The 18193-nt window shown below is 35.4% G+C and overlaps 1 protein-coding gene across 1 annotated transcript; it reads left to right on the plus strand.

The window, feature by feature from the left end:
• Positions 1 to 1076: 1076 nt before the first annotated feature.
• LOC122274264 lies at positions 1077 to 3252 on the plus strand. The gene is made up of 5 exons (XM_043083285.1): positions 1077 to 1378; positions 1472 to 1645; positions 1731 to 1837; positions 1953 to 2269; positions 2384 to 3252. The coding sequence occupies exons 1-5, from the start codon at positions 1184 to 1186 to the stop codon at positions 2839 to 2841; spliced, it is 1251 nt and encodes a 416-aa protein (XP_042939219.1). The 5' UTR covers positions 1077 to 1183; the 3' UTR covers positions 2842 to 3252.
• The last annotated feature ends 14941 nt before the right edge of the window (positions 3253 to 18193 follow it).

Here is an 18193-nt window from a genome sequence, read left to right on the forward strand (position 1 = left end):
AACTAATCTAAGAGCCCTAAGTATTAGGCGTTTGCGTTGGAACCCAACTTAATTTGTTTTTACAAGTTTTCGTTAATTAGTTTGAAAGAAAGAGTTCCGTCGTCAGTCCTGCCTCACAAAGACTTCTTTCTCATCCAACTCATCATTAACACACTCTGCTTTCCCCTGTTTCTTCGATTCCTACCTAACTACACGCGCCATCTGTTCCTATTGGCGCCCAATTTCTCTCTCCCTCTCTCTCTACCTACATATATATATATATATATATATATATATATGTTATATCCTCCAACTGAAGGATTTCCGAATTCATTTGAAAGTGGGTGTGCGTTATTCTCTCAAATAGTTTGCTTAAAAGACGAGAAAAAACGAAGACATGGCTCATGATTGGAAGTTTGTCTCGTTGAAGGAGAAGCATTGTGAGTTCTTTGAGTCTCATGATCAGGTAAAGAACCCGCCGTTTGAGTCTAGCAATAACAATAGAAGCTCTGTTTGTGTGCTTCAAATCCAAGAAGCAGCAAATCAGAGGCTGATGCAAACACCAGCAGACACTGAGAAAAAGGTGTCTTGAAGCACTCTTTTCTTTCTCCCAAGATTCATTGTTTTTCAATTGACTTCTGGCTTTCTTGATCTTTTTCTTGCTGAGTTTATGGCTGTTTATCCGCGGTTTATGCATGGGGTTCAAACAGTCATGTCTGTGGTTGCCTCAGGGGTGTTGTTCTGGTTTGAGGTTTTGGAAAGGTTTTGTGTATCTGCATGGGGGTTTTGGTATCTGCATGCAGCATCTGTACTACCCATTGCAGGGGCCTATATATAGTGTATGCATATATGGATATATATTTATATTAAACTCTATCCATCTCAAGTTCGGTTTCTGTTCAAAAGATTTAATCTTTTTATTCTTTTCGCCATTTTTGGAAGTGAACAATGTAGATTTCTGTTCTTTGCGCATGCATTGATATAAATTAATTAATTAATTAGGTTGGTTTCTGTTGTTCTGATATTATTCGGTTCCGATATTATTCATGAATTACACGCTTAAGTTCTGAACTTCTTCTCTCCTCTCTTCTGCTTCTTCTTCTTCTTTTTTATTTTTTATTTTTTGCCACTTAAACATAATTTGTAGGTTAAGTTGACTGAAGCTCTTCTGTGCTTGCCTCCTATTGGTTTGGCACTCTCGAACATGGCCCCTTTCTTGGGCTTGGATGAGATGGGCGTTTCCCATGCAGAAAACACTACTATATGTACTGATGCTGTTGCTGGGACTAGTAGTCATAGCTCATGCCATTCTGGGGTTCAAGGAAAGGCCTGTACCGATAATAAGAAGTGGAAGGCTTCAAACTTCTGCGCATCATTTATTAGAATCGGCTCGTGGAAGGTGATACCCCGAATTTGAAATCTGTAATTAATAAATAATGAAAAAGACAATAAAATTTTAAAAAATAAGAATATCTGGCTGAAAAATGAGCAGGTTGTTGCTAAACGTGAAGGTGCTTTGGTGGCAAAGTGTTACTATGCAAAGAAAAAGATGGTGTGGGAAATTTTGAAGGATAGTTTGAAGAGTAAGATTGAAATACAGTGGTCTGAAGTTCTTGCAATTAGAGCTTCAATGGTGGAAGGTCAGCCAGGAATTCTTGAAGTTGAGGTCATTCTCTTTATATATCCTTGATTGATATAGTTTTTTTTTTCCTTCTTCGAGTCTCAATTCTTAGTGTTGTAACTTTTCTCAGCTCAATAGTCCACCTGCATTCTATATAGAAGCTACTCCAAGGCCGAGGAAACATACTCTTTGGAAAAATAGTTCAGATTTCACTGATGGTCAAGCTCTAATTCACAGGTTTATTCGTTTTCCATAAACAATATGCTTATATATACGCATAATTTCCTTGATTCATTTGTTATTTCCATGCAACTCTATTGAATTTTCTCATCGACATGCTATCTATATATAGGAGGCACTATCTTGAATTTCCTCCAGGTGCCCTTGACAAACACTATGAGAAACTCCTTCAATGCGACAGCCGGATGTTAATGTTGAGCATGAGACCATTCCCAAGTCTGAGGTCTCCTTTCTTCCACTCAGAAGATCATTTCTACAATGGGACAAGAGAATTTTCTTTGGATTTCAATAGAGATAGGCCAAATACCAGCTCCAGTAATTCGCAGTCGGCCTTCTCGAATATTGTCCCTACTCCATTGGTTGACATGCAACAAGTTCAAGCTTATGAACAAACCAACCAACCATGCTTTAGTATCAATGATCCAACAGGTATATATTGAAATGCAGTAATTTTCCCTTTTCAGAACTATGCATGTCAAGGTTTTGACACCCAAAAATAGTACTGCATGCTCTTTAACTCTCTTTTCCAATCCTTTTGTGAAGGGATGGTTATGGATTACCGTCTGCATTTAGATGAGATTATTAGAAACCAAGGAGCAGAAAATCCAATGACGGGAATGATCTGGGGTCAAGGAATGATCCATTCTGCAAATATCCTGGGAAGAGATCAGATTCAGAAACCATTTTCAATATTAGCTACATCATCAGATCATTTGAGAGATCAGATTCAAGATCCGTACATAAATATTCCTTTAGAAATCCAAATGAATCCAGCCATACCTTTTCAAAACTATAATCAAAACTACACTGGATCGGCTCCTAATTATGCTGATGAGCAAGTGGGGAGGTTTAGTTCAGAATCTCAAAGACACGATCTGAATGGAATTTTAAACCAACTGAATCCGAGTGACGTCGAACTTCTTCAGTGCAGTGATGATCATGATCTGAACAGGTACATATTACAGAAGTCCATTTTCAAACAAAAGGATGGATGCAACTGATGATGATTTTGCAGATCGATTATTAAAGAATACGAAAAATTGATACATCAACAACGTTAATCCCCAACAAGGCCGCATGCATGCAAGCTGCCTCCAAAGGCTCACTACAAGCTGCAGAAGGAGATTAATCCCCAACATTGTCTTCCAGCAATCTTGGTTTGGCTCTCGTGTTGACATGACCAGGTTTTACAACTTCAACTTAATTATGTATAGCTTCGATCGGATTAATGCGCATGCTTTGCGTGGATTAATCATTAATGTTGGGGACGCATTTCGTATTTAGATATTTGAGTTGCAATTTATTTAGAAATATCAATTTGTCATGAGTTGCTGATGGCTGCTGGGGATTTTAATGGAACCCGCGATAGCAGGCCAGCTTGGTTAGCTTAAAGAGGATTAATTGATACTCAATCTAACGGTGGGTACTTCGACAAATATATCATTTTCTATAGAAATTATGAAGTTAATCTGGAGGAAAGAAACGGGAAAAAAACATGCTATACCATATGTAACTCGAACATAATCCCATTTGTACATGTATTAATATACATGCATGCATGCATCTAAATAAGAACTCTGCAGTTACAAGAATTGGCATAACTCCTTTTGTGATTAACTCATTGATCCATGAAAAGTACTGTACATACAACATGATCATAGAAAAGTAAATTTACAAACTGATTTGATTTGATGTGAAATTTCAAATCTACTTAACAATAATAGGAGATTTATAATTTAACATAATATATCAAATCACGTTAGTTTATAAGTATATTGTGATAAGATTTTTTTTAGAGCAAACAATTCTCTTAATCCGTTGGTCATTGGTGACCAACTCACGTACATGAATGTAAAATGCTCTTTGGATTTTTTAATCTTAGTAATTAACTCTTCAAGTTTTAAAATTTTGACAATTACACCAATCAAAATCCAACTCCTGATAATTTAATGCCACGTCATACATCTTTTAAAAAAATTGTTTAAAGCTTGAAAAATTTTATTATCAAGTTGCTGTATAGAGTATAGGCGCTACTAGCATTCCTGGACGAGAGCTAGCCTGGTCCTGCCTCCTGCCCCACACTGGGGCAAGGGTAGGGAGATGGGCTGCCAAGATCCGACCCCACCCACTATGGGCGAGTGCCCGTGTTTGAATGCTAGGGGACAGATTGACCCCCACAGCTGTCTGCCCACCTTGCCCAAACCCTCCTCCCCTCTCAGAAAAACAAGAAAAATCCAAAGCTGAACTCTTGTGCACAGAGAGAGAGAGAGAGAGAGAGAGAGAGAGAGAGAGAGAGAGAGAGAGAGAGAGAGAGAGAGAGAGAGAGAGAGAGAGATAGAGAGAGATAGAGAGAGAGAGAGAGAGAGAAGAGAGAGAGAGAGAGAGAGGCCGGACTTGAGAATAGAATAACTCTTAGAATTCTAGTCAGTAATTGTCTATTTTCACAAATTAAAATCCACCTTTACCGTGTTTTTTATGAATAATATCCTATGTTGCAACGAGTTTTGGATTTGACACTTTGTTAGGAAATTCATCAATCCTAACGAATGGAAAACACTTGACAATCACTATAAGAAAATTCATCAATTGCGGAGATTTTTGTTTTGTTGGAAAAATATTCACCGCAATAGATTATATTTTGCAGTTTTATAATCACCGTTGTGTTTTTTGAGCCGCTATTTACTTTTAAAGTGTGTGGTCCCCATTTTGGACTTTGCAACGATTAATAAGGGTTTTGCTGCAAAAGTTTTCACTAGGAAATCTAAAAACCTTTTGCAACACTCAAACAATCGTTGGGTTTAAGTCTGGGGCTCCAAAATCCTCTAGAGTCTTTTATTCTCCCCCCCCCCCCCCCCCCGCCCCGGCCGAGTTCTAATATCCCTCCCCACTTTTCTCTATTCGAACCATTGTACCCAATTCCCTTATTCAAGTAAACCATTCCAAGAGAAAGATACTCATGGCAATTTCGTAAATTTATGATAAATAAACAAATATATATATATATATATATATATATAGATTCTGAGTTTTGGGAAAATATTGCTACATTGAAAACATAACAACACTACATATTATAACTTAAATATTACATGTTACTAGTTTGGTACACAGTTGGACTACATTAGAAGATTATTAACTTAACAAAGTTGCTAAACCTATATTTTCCAACATATAGACAAATCTAATATTTACTTAATCCGCAATTGATCTTGATCCTAAAACAACATGATATTAGACTATCAAGCTTATCTCAATCATTAAGAAGTCCCAACACTCTCTTTGAGATATCCTCCCCTTTTTTTGGATCTCTTTCCCTGCATTTTGGTAAGTTACTTGTTACTTGTTACTTGTAAGTTACTTGTTAAGTGACTTGTTAAGTTACTTGTAAACTGGTAAGTTACTTGTTAAGTGACAAGTCAATTGCGACTTAAATTTGCGTTGTGTACGTACACTTTGATTTTTATTAGATCAAACGATCAAAGGGGATGTTTATAATTCGAAGATTTTTGGGGTATTCTTGAGGGAAAATGCTATCTGCAAGCGCCTCGGGGAGACGGCGTGCAGTCGGTGCCTACGTGGCATTAATGAAATGAATCGTTTCATTCAAAATTTTTTTGTTTAATGAAAAGAATCGTTTCATTTTGGGCAGCCGGTTGACATCCCCCTTTCCCCCCTTTCTTTTTGGTTTTCCCATTTAGTCCCGTGCTCCCCTCCCACCCTCTTCGATTTCCCCCTTCTCCCCTCTTCGATTTCCCCCATTCTTCTTTCTGGAGCCTTCGATTCTCCCATCTCCAGACCACGGAAACCCTCGATTCTACCCCGTCTCTTCGTATTTTCCCTTCGATTTATGAGGGATCTTTCTCATATTCAAGCATTGTGATGTTTCTACCGATCGATTTCGCCATCTCTAGAGCAGTAACCATTCGGTTTCCATCTCCCACGTCCAAAAACCCTAACATTTACTCCTCTTCAGGCCGAAAACCCTAACCCTAACCCTAAGAGCTTCTATTTCTATTTGGTGCGAAAACCCTAAGCAGTGTTTCTCTCCGATGCGAAAACTATAACCCTAGAGTTCTGTTTCTCTTCGGTGCAAAAACCCTAACTTAATTAGGTGCGTTTCTCTTCAATGCAAAAAACCTAACCCTAAGAGTTCTATTTCTGTTCGGTGCAAAAACCCTAACTCAATCAGGTGTGTTTTGATGTGAAAACCCTAACCCAATCCCCGTGTTTCTCTTCGGTGCGAAAACCCTAACTCAATCAGGGTTGTTTCTCTTCGGTGTGAAAACCCTAACCCTAACAGTTCTGTTTCTGTTTAGTACGAAAACCCTAACCCTAACCTAGCCACTTTCTATTGATCCCGAAACCCAATCCTAACCCTAACCTAGCCACTTTCTATTCATCCCGAAACCTTAACCGTAACCGTAACCATTTAACTTACCCTAACCCTAAACATTTACCCTTTCTCTTCGAAACATTGTCTCATTCTCGTGAGTGTGAATGAGTTAAAGCTTGGTAAGCTCTCTGAACCTAACTCTGAAAACTAATCATTTATAATGTAGTAGTTCTCTGATATTTTACTTGTTGATGCTTCATTGTTTCATTTGTAGGTTTGAGTGGGCATAATAGTTGAAGGAAATCAATTCTATTTTTTGGGTTGGATTGCTAGATTATTGAGTTATAATTTAATGAATCATTTAATTTTCACAATGAATCAATCCTTTCTCATGTTAGCTATTGTTAGTTAACTCTGTTTATACTTCCATGGCAAATAACCCTTGCTTTTTAGGTTTGATTTGTTACATTAGTAAGTTATAGTTTAGCATGTCAATTCTGTTTTTTGGCTTGGATTTCTACATTATTGAGTTATAATGTAATGAATCATTCAATTTTCACAATGAATGAATCCTTTCTCATGTTAGCTATTGTTTGTCAACTCTGTTTATACTCCCATGGCAAATAACCCTTGCTTTTTAGGTTGGATTTGTTACATTATGAAGTTATAATTGAGCATGTCAATTCTGTTTTTTGGGTTGGATCTCTACATTATTTAGTTATACTTTCATGAATCATTCAATTTTTACAATTAATCAAATATGTTCATGTTACCTACTGTTAGTGAACTCTGTTTCTACTCCCATGGCAAATAACCCTTGCTTTTTAGGTTGGATTTGCTACATTATTAAGTTATAATTTAGCATGTCAATTCTGTTTTTTGGGTTGGATGTCTACATTATTGAGTTATACTTTCACGAATCATTCAATTTTTCCAATTAATCAATCCTTTCTCATGGTAGCTATTGTTTGTCAACTCTGTTTATACTCCGATGGCAAATAACCCTTGTTTTTTAGGTTGGATTTGCTACATTATTAAGTTATAATTGAGCATGTCAATTCTGTTTTTTGGGTTGGATCTCTACATTATTGAGTTATACTTTCATGAATCATTCAATTTTTCCAATTAATCAAATATGTTCATGTTACCTATTATTGGTTAACTCTGTTTCTACTCCCATGCCAAATAACCCATGCTTTTTATGTTGGATTTACTACATTATTAAGTTATAATTTAGCATGTCAATTCTTTTTTTTTTTTGGATTGGATTTCTACATTATTGAGTTATACTTTTATGAATCATTCAATTTTCACAATTAATCAAATATGTTCATGTTACCTACTGTTAGTGAACTCTGTTTCTACTCCCATGGGAAATAAGCCTTGCTTTTTAGGTTGGATTTGCTACATTATTAAGTTATAATTTAGCATGTCAATTCTGTTTTTTGGTTTGGATTTCTACATTAGTGAGTTATACTTTCATGAATCATTCAATTTTCCTAATTAATCAATCATTTCTCATGTTAGCTATTCTTTGTCAACTCTGTTTATACTCCGATGGCAAATAACCATTGCTTTTTAGGTTGGATTTGCTACATTATTAAGTTATAATTGAGCATGTCAATTCTGTTTTTTGGGTTGGATCTCTACATTCCTGAGTTATACTTTCATGAATCATTCAATTTTCCCAATTAATCAAATATGTTCATGTTACCTATTATTAGTTAACTCTGTTTCTACTCCCATGCCAAATAACCCATGCTTTTTATGTTGGATTGGCTACATTATTAAGTTATAATTTAGCATGTCAATTCTGTTTTTTAGGTTGGATTTCTATATTATTGAGTTATATTTTCACGAATCATTCAATTTTCACAATTAATCAAATATGTTCATGTTACCTACTGTTAGTGAACTCTGTTTCTACTCCCATGACAAATAACCCTTGCTTTTTAGGTTGTATTCGCTACATTATTAAGTTATAATTTAGCATGTTAATTCTGTTTTTTGGATTTGATTTCTACATTATTGAGTTATACTTTCATGAATCATTCAATTTTCCCAATTAATCAATCCATTCTCATGTTAGCTATTGTTTGTCAACTCTGTTTATACTCTCATGGCAAATAACCCTTGGTTTTTAGGTTGGATTTGCTACATTATTAAGTTATAATTGAGCATGTCAATCCTGTTTTTTGGGTTGGATCTCTACATTATTGAGTTATACTTTCATGAATCATTCAATTTTTCCAATTAATCAAATATGTTCATGTTACCTATTATTAGTTAACTTTGTTTCTACTCCCGTGCCAAATAACCCATGCTTTTTATGTTGGATTTGCTACATTATTAAGTGATAATTTGGCATGTTAATTCTTTTTTTTTTTGGGTTGGATTTCTACATTATTGAGTTAACTTTCATGAATCATTCAATTTTCACAATTAATCAAATATGTTCATGTTACCTACTGTTAGTGAACTCTATTTCTACTCCCATGGCAAATAACCCTTACTTTTTAGGTTGGATTTGCTACATTATTAAGTTATAATTTAGTATGTCAATTCTGTTTTTTGGGTTGGATGTCTACATTATTGAGTTATACTTTCATGAATCACTCAATTTTCCCAATTAATTAATCCTTTATCATGTTAGCTATTGTTTGTCAACTCTGTTTATACTCCGATGGAAAATAACCCTTGCTTTTTGGGTTGGATTTGCTACATTATTAAGTTATAATTGAGCATGTCAATTCTATTTTTTGGGTTGGATCTCTACATTATTGAGTTATACTTTCATGAATCATTCAATTTTTCCAATTAATCAAATATGTTCATGTTACCTATTATTAGTTAACTCTGTTTCTACTCCCATGCCAAATAACCCGTGCTTTTTATGTTGGATTTACTACATTATTAAGTTATAATTTAGCATGTCAATTCTGTTTTTGGATTGGATTTCTACATTATTGAGTTATACTTTCAGGAATCATTCAATTTTCACAATTAATCAAATATGTTCATGTTACCTACTGTTAGTGAACTCTGTTTCTACTCCCATGGCAAATAACCCTTGCTTTTTAGGTTGGATTTGCTACATTATTAAGTTATAATTTAGCATGTCAATTCTGTTTTTTGGTTTGGATTTCTACATTAGTGAGTTATACTTTCATGAATCATTCAATTTTCTCAATTAATCAATCCTTTCTCATGTTAGCTATTGTTTGTCAACTCTGTTTATACTCCGATGGCAAATAACCCTTATTTTTTAGGTTGGATTTGCTACATTATTAAGTTATAATTGAGCATGCCAATTCTGTTTTTTGGGTTGGATCTCTACATTATTGACTTATACTTTCATGAATCATTCAATTTTCCCAATTAATCAAATATGTTCATGTTACCTATTATTAGTTAACTCTGTTTCTACTCCCGTGCCAAATAACCCATGCTTTTTATGTTGGATTTGCTACATTATTAAGTTATAATTTAGCATGTCAATTCTTTTTGTTTTTTGGGTTGGATTTCTACATTATTGAGTTATACTTTCATGAATCATTCAATTTTCACAATTAATCAAATATGTTCATGTTACCTACTGTTAGTGAACTCTGTTTCTACTCCCATAGCAAATAACCCTTGCTTTTTAGGTTGGATTTGCTACATTATTAAGTTATAATTTAGCATGTTAATTCTATTTTTTGGGTTGGATTTCTACATTATTGAGTTATACTTTCATGAATCATTCAATTTTCCCAATTAGTCAATCCTTTCTCATGTTAGCTACTGTTAGTGAACTCTATTTATACTCCCATGGAAAATAACCCTTGCTTTTTAGGTTAGATTTGCTACATAATTAAGTTATAATTTAGCATGTCAATTCTGTTGATGTTACCTATTGTAAAATGTTTTTTTACAGCTGTTTAGATTAACGTAGTGTCAATCTGGTTTTGATTAGAATGTCGTCATCATCATCAATGTCTTCTGCATCTGTTGTAAATCCTACTTTGAGTACACCTGTGTGCTTTTGTGATGTTGAAGCCACAGTGAGATACTCAAATACTTCCACAAATCCTGGCCGAACCTTCCTAGGATGTCGAAAGTACAACACTAAGGTAACTGTTGCTGCATCTCAAGGCATTTGCACAATGTATGTATAGTCCTACATTTTCTTGTTCATGTTATCTAGTATTTTCCTTTGTCATGATTAGGGATTGCCATACTGCAAGTACTTCAAATGGGCAGATAGTCAAGACATAGATCAAGACCTTCTGAAAAGGAAGAATGATTTCTTAAGGAAAGAGGCATACCTGGATAAGATACTGGACGATATTCAAAAAAGATAGATTCAGCTCCGAAAGATGACGGATGAGATAGAGAAGAGACAGATAGAGCTTACCAATATAAATGAGGAGATTGTGAAGAATATATTGATCCTTCTTCAGCAACAAGCTGAGTTAAGGCGCTCTCGCACACTATCTTCGCTGTTTTGGGCTTTTGTCATTCTTCTCCTTTGTTACTTGCTAGTAACTAAGTGAATATGGGATGTAATATTGTCCGTTAGCTGATAGTGTTAATTGTATTGCAAAATTTTTGTAAGGAAATACTCTTTAAGTTGGTCAGAACTGTTGATGAGTGATGGTGGAAATATATGTGTTGTACTCATTTTGGTCAATTAGGTTGGAGTTGATATAATTGTGTCATATTTAGAAGCACTCAAGCAAATCTGTACATGTATTTGTTTTTTTGAACCCGCTGCACTTGTATAAGTGTATGCCCAAATTGTAATTACAGTTCCATCACTCAATGAAATTTGTGTATTTGTTTGTTTATCATTAGAAATTGTTAATTGCACAGGTGGTTGGATTGAGTGCTTTTATTAACTTATAATCATTTGGAAAGATCACAATGATCGACAGTCTGGGCAGGGCTTAACCACCAATCTGTTGTACCTGAAATCATTTGGAAAGAATTAACAATCCAAACCTACTACGTGGGTCTGCATCTTTTGCAAACACTTGCAAATAACATTGTCACCACAATTTCCAGTAGTTAGTTTCTGGAATATTACACGCACATCTCAAGTTTGCTGCAATTCTGTTGAAACTTAACTTAACACCAGAAAATTGGAAGCAAACAACAAGAATAATGAAATGAAGACCACAATGCATTCTTCCCACATGTATTATAATTACAACTTCATAGACATGCATAAAAGTCTTCTTACAACAACCAATACTTGCATAAAAATGGTCAACAACACTAGAATTTGTATACCATTTACAAATAGAATTAAAGAATCTATCACCACCATACTTTCTTCCCACCTGTACAAACTTTGCATCAATATGGGCTTGCATAAAAGTCTTCTTACAAAAATATGGCCATACTTCACTAACACTTGTGCAGGCCTTCTTCTCACATTAATGGGAGATTCAACAACTGCTGATTACTACATACTATGGGCTTGCATCAAGAATCAAAATGTAATTGTGTCACTTGCAACCCTTCTTCCCACATTACACCAAATCAAAAGAGCTAGCCAAGCATCAAAATCTGGTCATGTTACAAAAATTAGCAACTCCAATATTCACCCACCAATCTTTCTTCCAAGAAGATTTACAAAAACCGGGTGTTACCCAAAATATCATTCTTTCGCATAATATTACAAACTGGTCAGCACAACAAAATATGGCCAATACGTACTCTTGCATCACAATAATCCAATTCAATATGGGCCTGAATTCATATCTAGTAGACTATTTTCTACACATACCAAGAAGAAAATTTGAAAAAAGTTATAGCAAATCCAAACAGAAACTTTGCTCCACATACCTCTTTAAGTTTAACCATATATCATTGCATGGCTTGTGATCCATCCACAGGTTCTGATCCATCCACTCCAAGTGATATCTGTACAGAATATATCGGTTATATGAATATGACACATTATTGACTATTAAAATAAGCCAAGTTTAGGAATATTACACTTTCTTGACTCCCAACCATTATTTGCAAGTTCGAATTGATTTCATAAGTTTCGCTGATTGGCACAGTCTAGTGAGGCCCAGATAACAAAAAAAATGTAACTATATAAGACTTTAAAAACATGGAGATGAATTTTTCAAAAATATAATTAGTTACTAAGATGGCTAGAAAGTTTATACCTTGACATTTCCAACTTTATTAATAGCTATCTCTGATGGCCCAAATAAATTTCTACACGTGTTTTGGGTTGGCAGTGTGCTTCCATCTTGCTAATTTGCGCATACAACAATGAGGCCTACGATGTCATCACAATATTTGCATAAGAATCAACCCAAATAAACATGTATTTACCAAATATAACTCAAACACTTGCAAATAACATATCTAAAATTACCTCTTTACCTTTGCAGTTGCTGACTTAGTCATTTGTTTAAATTTGCGCATGTCTTGCTCCATCCTGGATGCTCTTCTCAGAGATGGGGGTCTGCCTTTTCCGCGCACAACTCTTGGATTGAGTACAATTTTTTCACTTGCTACGTCAGTTATGTTCTTTGATGTACCACCAACATTGGAAGCCGGTTTGGGAATTGAAGGGGTTCTTGGGTGTCACCATATAACTCAATTATAGAAAACAACTTTGCTGTTGCATCCTCAGTATGCTCTTTTGAACCTGCTGCACGTGTAATCATTCGGTAATAGATATTCAATAGGCTTGAATATCTGTTACTATCTTCCCGCTGAGACCCTGTGTCATATGTACTGCTGATTAACGGGTATCTCCATTTGATGTCCTTTCTCCATCGATCTAAAATATATCTATCTTGTATAGTTTTTATCCCGTTACATTTGAATATGGCCAAGATATGCCTACTAATAACCCACATGAACACTTAACATCGCAGTCTTCCTCATTGAAGTCCACATAAAAGTTAACATGTTTAGTGAACTCCTCAACTAGAACTTCATCTTCTACCAGATAGGTCTTCTTCACACCATATCGTTTAAGTAGAGATGGGTCCATATCGACTAGACCCATAACTTGCTCCTGCACTTCTCTAAATTTTGCATTCGTGTACAACTGTTGGAATCTCTTTTCGATTGGAGATCTAGATATGCATGGAATTGTAACGCTAAAAGATTGGAAGTCCGAGCTGATTTCATTCTCCATTTTCTTTCTCAAGGCATTGTTAAATTGGTCGACAAACTCTTTCAAGTTTGTCTTCGCATGAACATATCTGTCAAAAAATGCATTCATGCTCTCGCTCCGTTGTGTTGTACTCATGCCAGCCCAAAAATATTCCTTTAGAAATACCGCTACCTAATGCATGCGCTCAGCATACAAACTTTACAACCACACATTCTCTTCCAAGTTGTACGCGCCAATTAACTCTTCCCAATATTTCTCAAACTCTTCAACGGTTTGATTGTCATACACACATTTCATCAGCTGAGTTTTCAGGCCACTTTTATAGGCACGATAGAAACCAAGCTTCTCGGGGACTTTTTTCAGAATATGCTAAAGGCAAAATCTATGTCTATTTTTTGGAAATACAATAGAAATGACATTTTTCATTGCTCTATCCTGGTCAATAATAATAGCTGGTAGGGCTATACCATCCATACACTCTAGCCAGGTCTGAAATAACCATGTAAAAGTCTCTGTGTCTTTACTGAAAATTAACCTTGCTCCAAAGAGAATCAATTGCCTATGATGGTTTACACCAACAAAGGGTGCAAAGGGCATTCCATATTTGTTTGTTAGGTACGTGGTGTCAAACGTTACCACATCACCAAAATTTTGATAAGCTGCCCTACTGCGTGGATCTGCCCAAAATACATTCTTCAACCTCTCATCATCATCTAAATCCATCAAGGCAAAGAATCCGGGATTCTTGTATTGCATCCTTGCAAAATAGTCTCGAAACGCTCTAGCACCACCTGCTCCAAGTCGTAAATGTCTTGCCTTGTCGATGTAGTTACGACAATCCTTTTTCAAAAAATGGGAGGTTCTGAAATCCTCCCGCACCAACAACAAGAGATTCGAAACTCTTGTTCATTCGAATGCCAGCAAGGTCGTTAGTATCTAGTACTCTTTTTACGGCCTCACTAACTTCGCGATTACATCGGAAGAACCGGGATTTCTGTGGACTCAACCCATGATTACGGGTATTATGGACTGTGATCAACCACATCTTTCCCTGGACTTTTAAGGCATTAATTTGAGCCTTACAGTCAGTTTTCCCTATCGGGTGTGGTTTGGCGACATTCATTGTCCTATTCCGAGCTTTTCCCCCACGAGTACAACCAATGGTGACATATCTGACATTTCCTTCGTCATCTCTCTCACTCCGCTGTGTCATGGATCCAAAACCGCATTTCTTAGCATATAGCCTATAATATTCCATTAATTCCTCAAAAGAATCAAACTCCATCCCCAAAGTTGGCTCCATAATCATTTCACCACCCTCCATTTGCCCTAATGGAGGTGAGCCACCATCCATTTGGTCTAACAGAGGTGAACCGACAGTGCCATACTCGGTTTCATATAGGCCTGGCCTCTCCTCTTCACCATGTTCATGCACTCTAGAGGAGGAACTGGGTGCTTCAGTTTCTTCACACCCAAGTGTATCCTCTTTACCAATCGACACCTCTGTTCCAGAGCTTGTAGCCATGAGAGGACTCGGATGTCCCATCCCATATTGAAATGGGTAACCAGCATTCTGCAAAAAATTAAAGCAATTAAACTTCCAATAAATTCATAAAATAAATAAATAAACAAAGTAATGGGGTATTACCATCTGAATTTTGCTTGTATATTGGTATGCATCTGGATATGGCATAAAAGCAGGTGACCACGCAGGCCGTGGTGGATAGTAAGTATATTTTGGCATATTTGGAGCAGTTGTTGGGATGTCCTAACATAAAAATAACAATGATAATTGGCAAGGTCGACGTTGATAAATGCATACAAATGTTAAAAATCATAGGAAATCATATAGCAGCTGGGGGATTTGAGCTAGATGGGATTGAGAGCTGTGGGTTTTCTTCCCCTTTTCTCTTGCTGAAATCTATATACCAGAAAATTGTACAACCACCTTTATAATGGAATAAAGGTGTTCGTACAAATCAAGACGTTTGTTAAATAGCAAACTCTGTTTATATTTATGCTGCAATTAAAACATGTAATTGCACATCAATATATTAGTAAGCTTGTGCAACTTTTAACCCAATAGGCTGCGGAGCAAGAAAAGAAAAAGACCATGGAAAATTAACTCACTAGGATCTAGATATTTTCTTGTTTGGCCAGTGAGAATGGTTCCTTCTGTGTGTATTTTCCAGACCATCGTCTCCTAAACCATTTTGTAATCTTTTTCTTTTCCTTCTAACCATGAATGGAGGTTGATGAACAATTACATACATACAATATTAAGTACACACAGAAGGAACCATGTAATTTTCCATAGCCATCAAAATAGTGCAAAGACAATGGGCCAAGTACCATGTAATTGTGATAGTGACTCTATCTTTTCCAGTTTATGCAGAATTTTCCAAAATAATTCTTACAAAAAATAAATATCATCATACTCCCATCATCATCAAATATAAGTAGTAGGTTATAAAAAAAGAAAGAAAGAAAGAAAGAAAGAAGTGATGATAATGCCATTTAAAACAAGCAAAATGCTGTGGGCATGTTAGTTGGATTTGGGCTTGATTTTATTTAGGAAAACAACAAGGAATATATTTTTGTAATTCAAGTAAATCTTCTAACACAAAATCTAGAGCTAAAAGCGGTTTAGGATCAATTTCTTTTTTTAATCTTCTAACACAAAATTAATCCCTTTGATTTTCTTAGAAGTTCAATTGGTGGTTGAGGTTATTTTCATTGAATATATATATTTTTTCTTTTATGAAACTGATTCATCCATTATAATTTCGTTAATAAATTGTAAAAAAACATAAATGTTGGTGCTAATATCACTCATGACAAACCACTGCCATGACATACGTTCATCATTAATGTTATTTACACAAACACTCAATGTAGCCAGCGGGCTTGAGGAGAAGGACCATACCCTCCCAAATATGTTTTTTTTGTACGAGTTTTTTTTACACTTTTCTAGTAAATTTTGGTCCCCCTCGTATATTACACAGTATCCAGTTTACCATGGAGTTTTATTTCCTACAAATAAACAAGTCATGAGATGAGATAAGTAAGTGCAGTAAATACGAGGCTTGTTGTTAGCCATTGATACTAGAAACAACATACTTACAAGACATTAGCTTCTGTAAATGACTTTGTAACGTCAACAACATAAATAATTTCCATTCCATTCAGATGGCATCACAATGCCTCTTTCACCACCAAGAAAAGTCAGAACAAAAATTAAAAAAAAAAAACCTGCACTTGTACTCACGTGTCATTTCACCATTCAAGCTAACACACTCAAGCTAATGCACTCCACCACAACATCGCCTTGAATATGGCAATTGATGATTCATTTAGCAAACCAATCATAGAATCCGAATATAACTTAATGATTTATTAACCAAACTGCTCATTAAAATTAATATTTATCATTAGTTTCTTCCATAAAAATGGTTCAAAATATAAAATCACCAAAGTGCAATTTCATCATGCTTATTAGTGCCATTTCTCGTTAGTCCCACACCAAAAACGCTGTGGGCAGCCGATTGGATTTAGCCTTCAATTTATTAACCAAAACAACATGGAATATGGCATTGAGGGAATGAAATAATAGACCTGCCTCGATTGGATTTGGACCTAGGAGACTAAAAAAATTATTTTTCCTTTGTAATCACAACATGTATTAATGCAGAGCATTTACCTCTAGAGCAGGTTACTCTCTTCTCATCTGTCCAAAGCTTATAGGCTCTATTTCAGTGGGATGAATAGAGGTTCAAACAGAGCTTCAATCACATTATTGAAGAAGGAGGCAACCGGTACGTGGTGTCAAAAGATGGCGGAAGAGTTTGTAGGCGCCTCTGTCAGACTACCAACTTGCTAAACTGAGACTATCATGCAAAGATCCTAACTTCAGCAACGAAAAAAAAAAAGGTAAGAGTTTTTAGCAAAAATCATAGGAGTCCAAATCACTTCTCCATTAATATAACAGATAAACCCACATGCTAAAGACCCACACGAAAAACATTTATACAAAGAAGAAGACCCAAACCCAGTTGTAGCTCTTACCAGTTTTTCATACAGCCGACGACGCTGAAGACGAGCAGAAAGACATGGTGAACAAACCAAATTTCAGACCACACGGATGCAACTAGCTCAGACCACAATCGCCATTCAGAAAGCTTGGAAAAGAAGCCAAAGCCGTATTTCATCTTCCCGCATTTCTTCATTTCATTTTTTTTAAACCAGCTGATGTGACATGGCCGACTGTATGCCGACTACATTACCTGACTGTGTGTAGAAGAACTGATTCTTGAGACTAGTTTTTTAACATCCAAAGATAATAAACTTCTTAATAAAAAAATATATCTTAATATATATAACTTGAACCCTATAATATATATATATATATATCTTGAACTTGAAAGTTTTCTAAAAAATTCAATAATATCTTATTCGAATATTAGTGTGCAGTTGTGCTTACAATTAGATTTTTCTTTATAACTTAGATTCAACTAAAATCAATTCAGTTCAGTCTAATTTTAAATTGAGTCAACATCTAAACACTAATTACTCTCAAATTATTAAACTCATCTCAATTTAAAACCTCTTTACACGTGGGATCTACAATTTTTTTAACTCAACTTTTTTACACGTGAGATCCACAACCTTTTTCAACTTTCCATAAATATATCTAAACTTATATTAATAATCAAACATATCTAAATTCATTTTAGGTGAACTCTACAAAACTCACTCTACCATCTTAATTCATTAATATTCATAAAGAACTCAATTCATCTCAACTCAGCTCAACATCCAAACGGGATCTAAAAAGCTATGCTTGATAACACCATTAATTTTATATATTCTTATATTACTTCACTACTAT

This window comes from Carya illinoinensis, chromosome 8, assembly GCF_018687715.1.
Source record: "Carya illinoinensis cultivar Pawnee chromosome 8, C.illinoinensisPawnee_v1, whole genome shotgun sequence".
Classification (NCBI taxonomy): domain Eukaryota; kingdom Viridiplantae; phylum Streptophyta; class Magnoliopsida; order Fagales; family Juglandaceae; genus Carya; species Carya illinoinensis.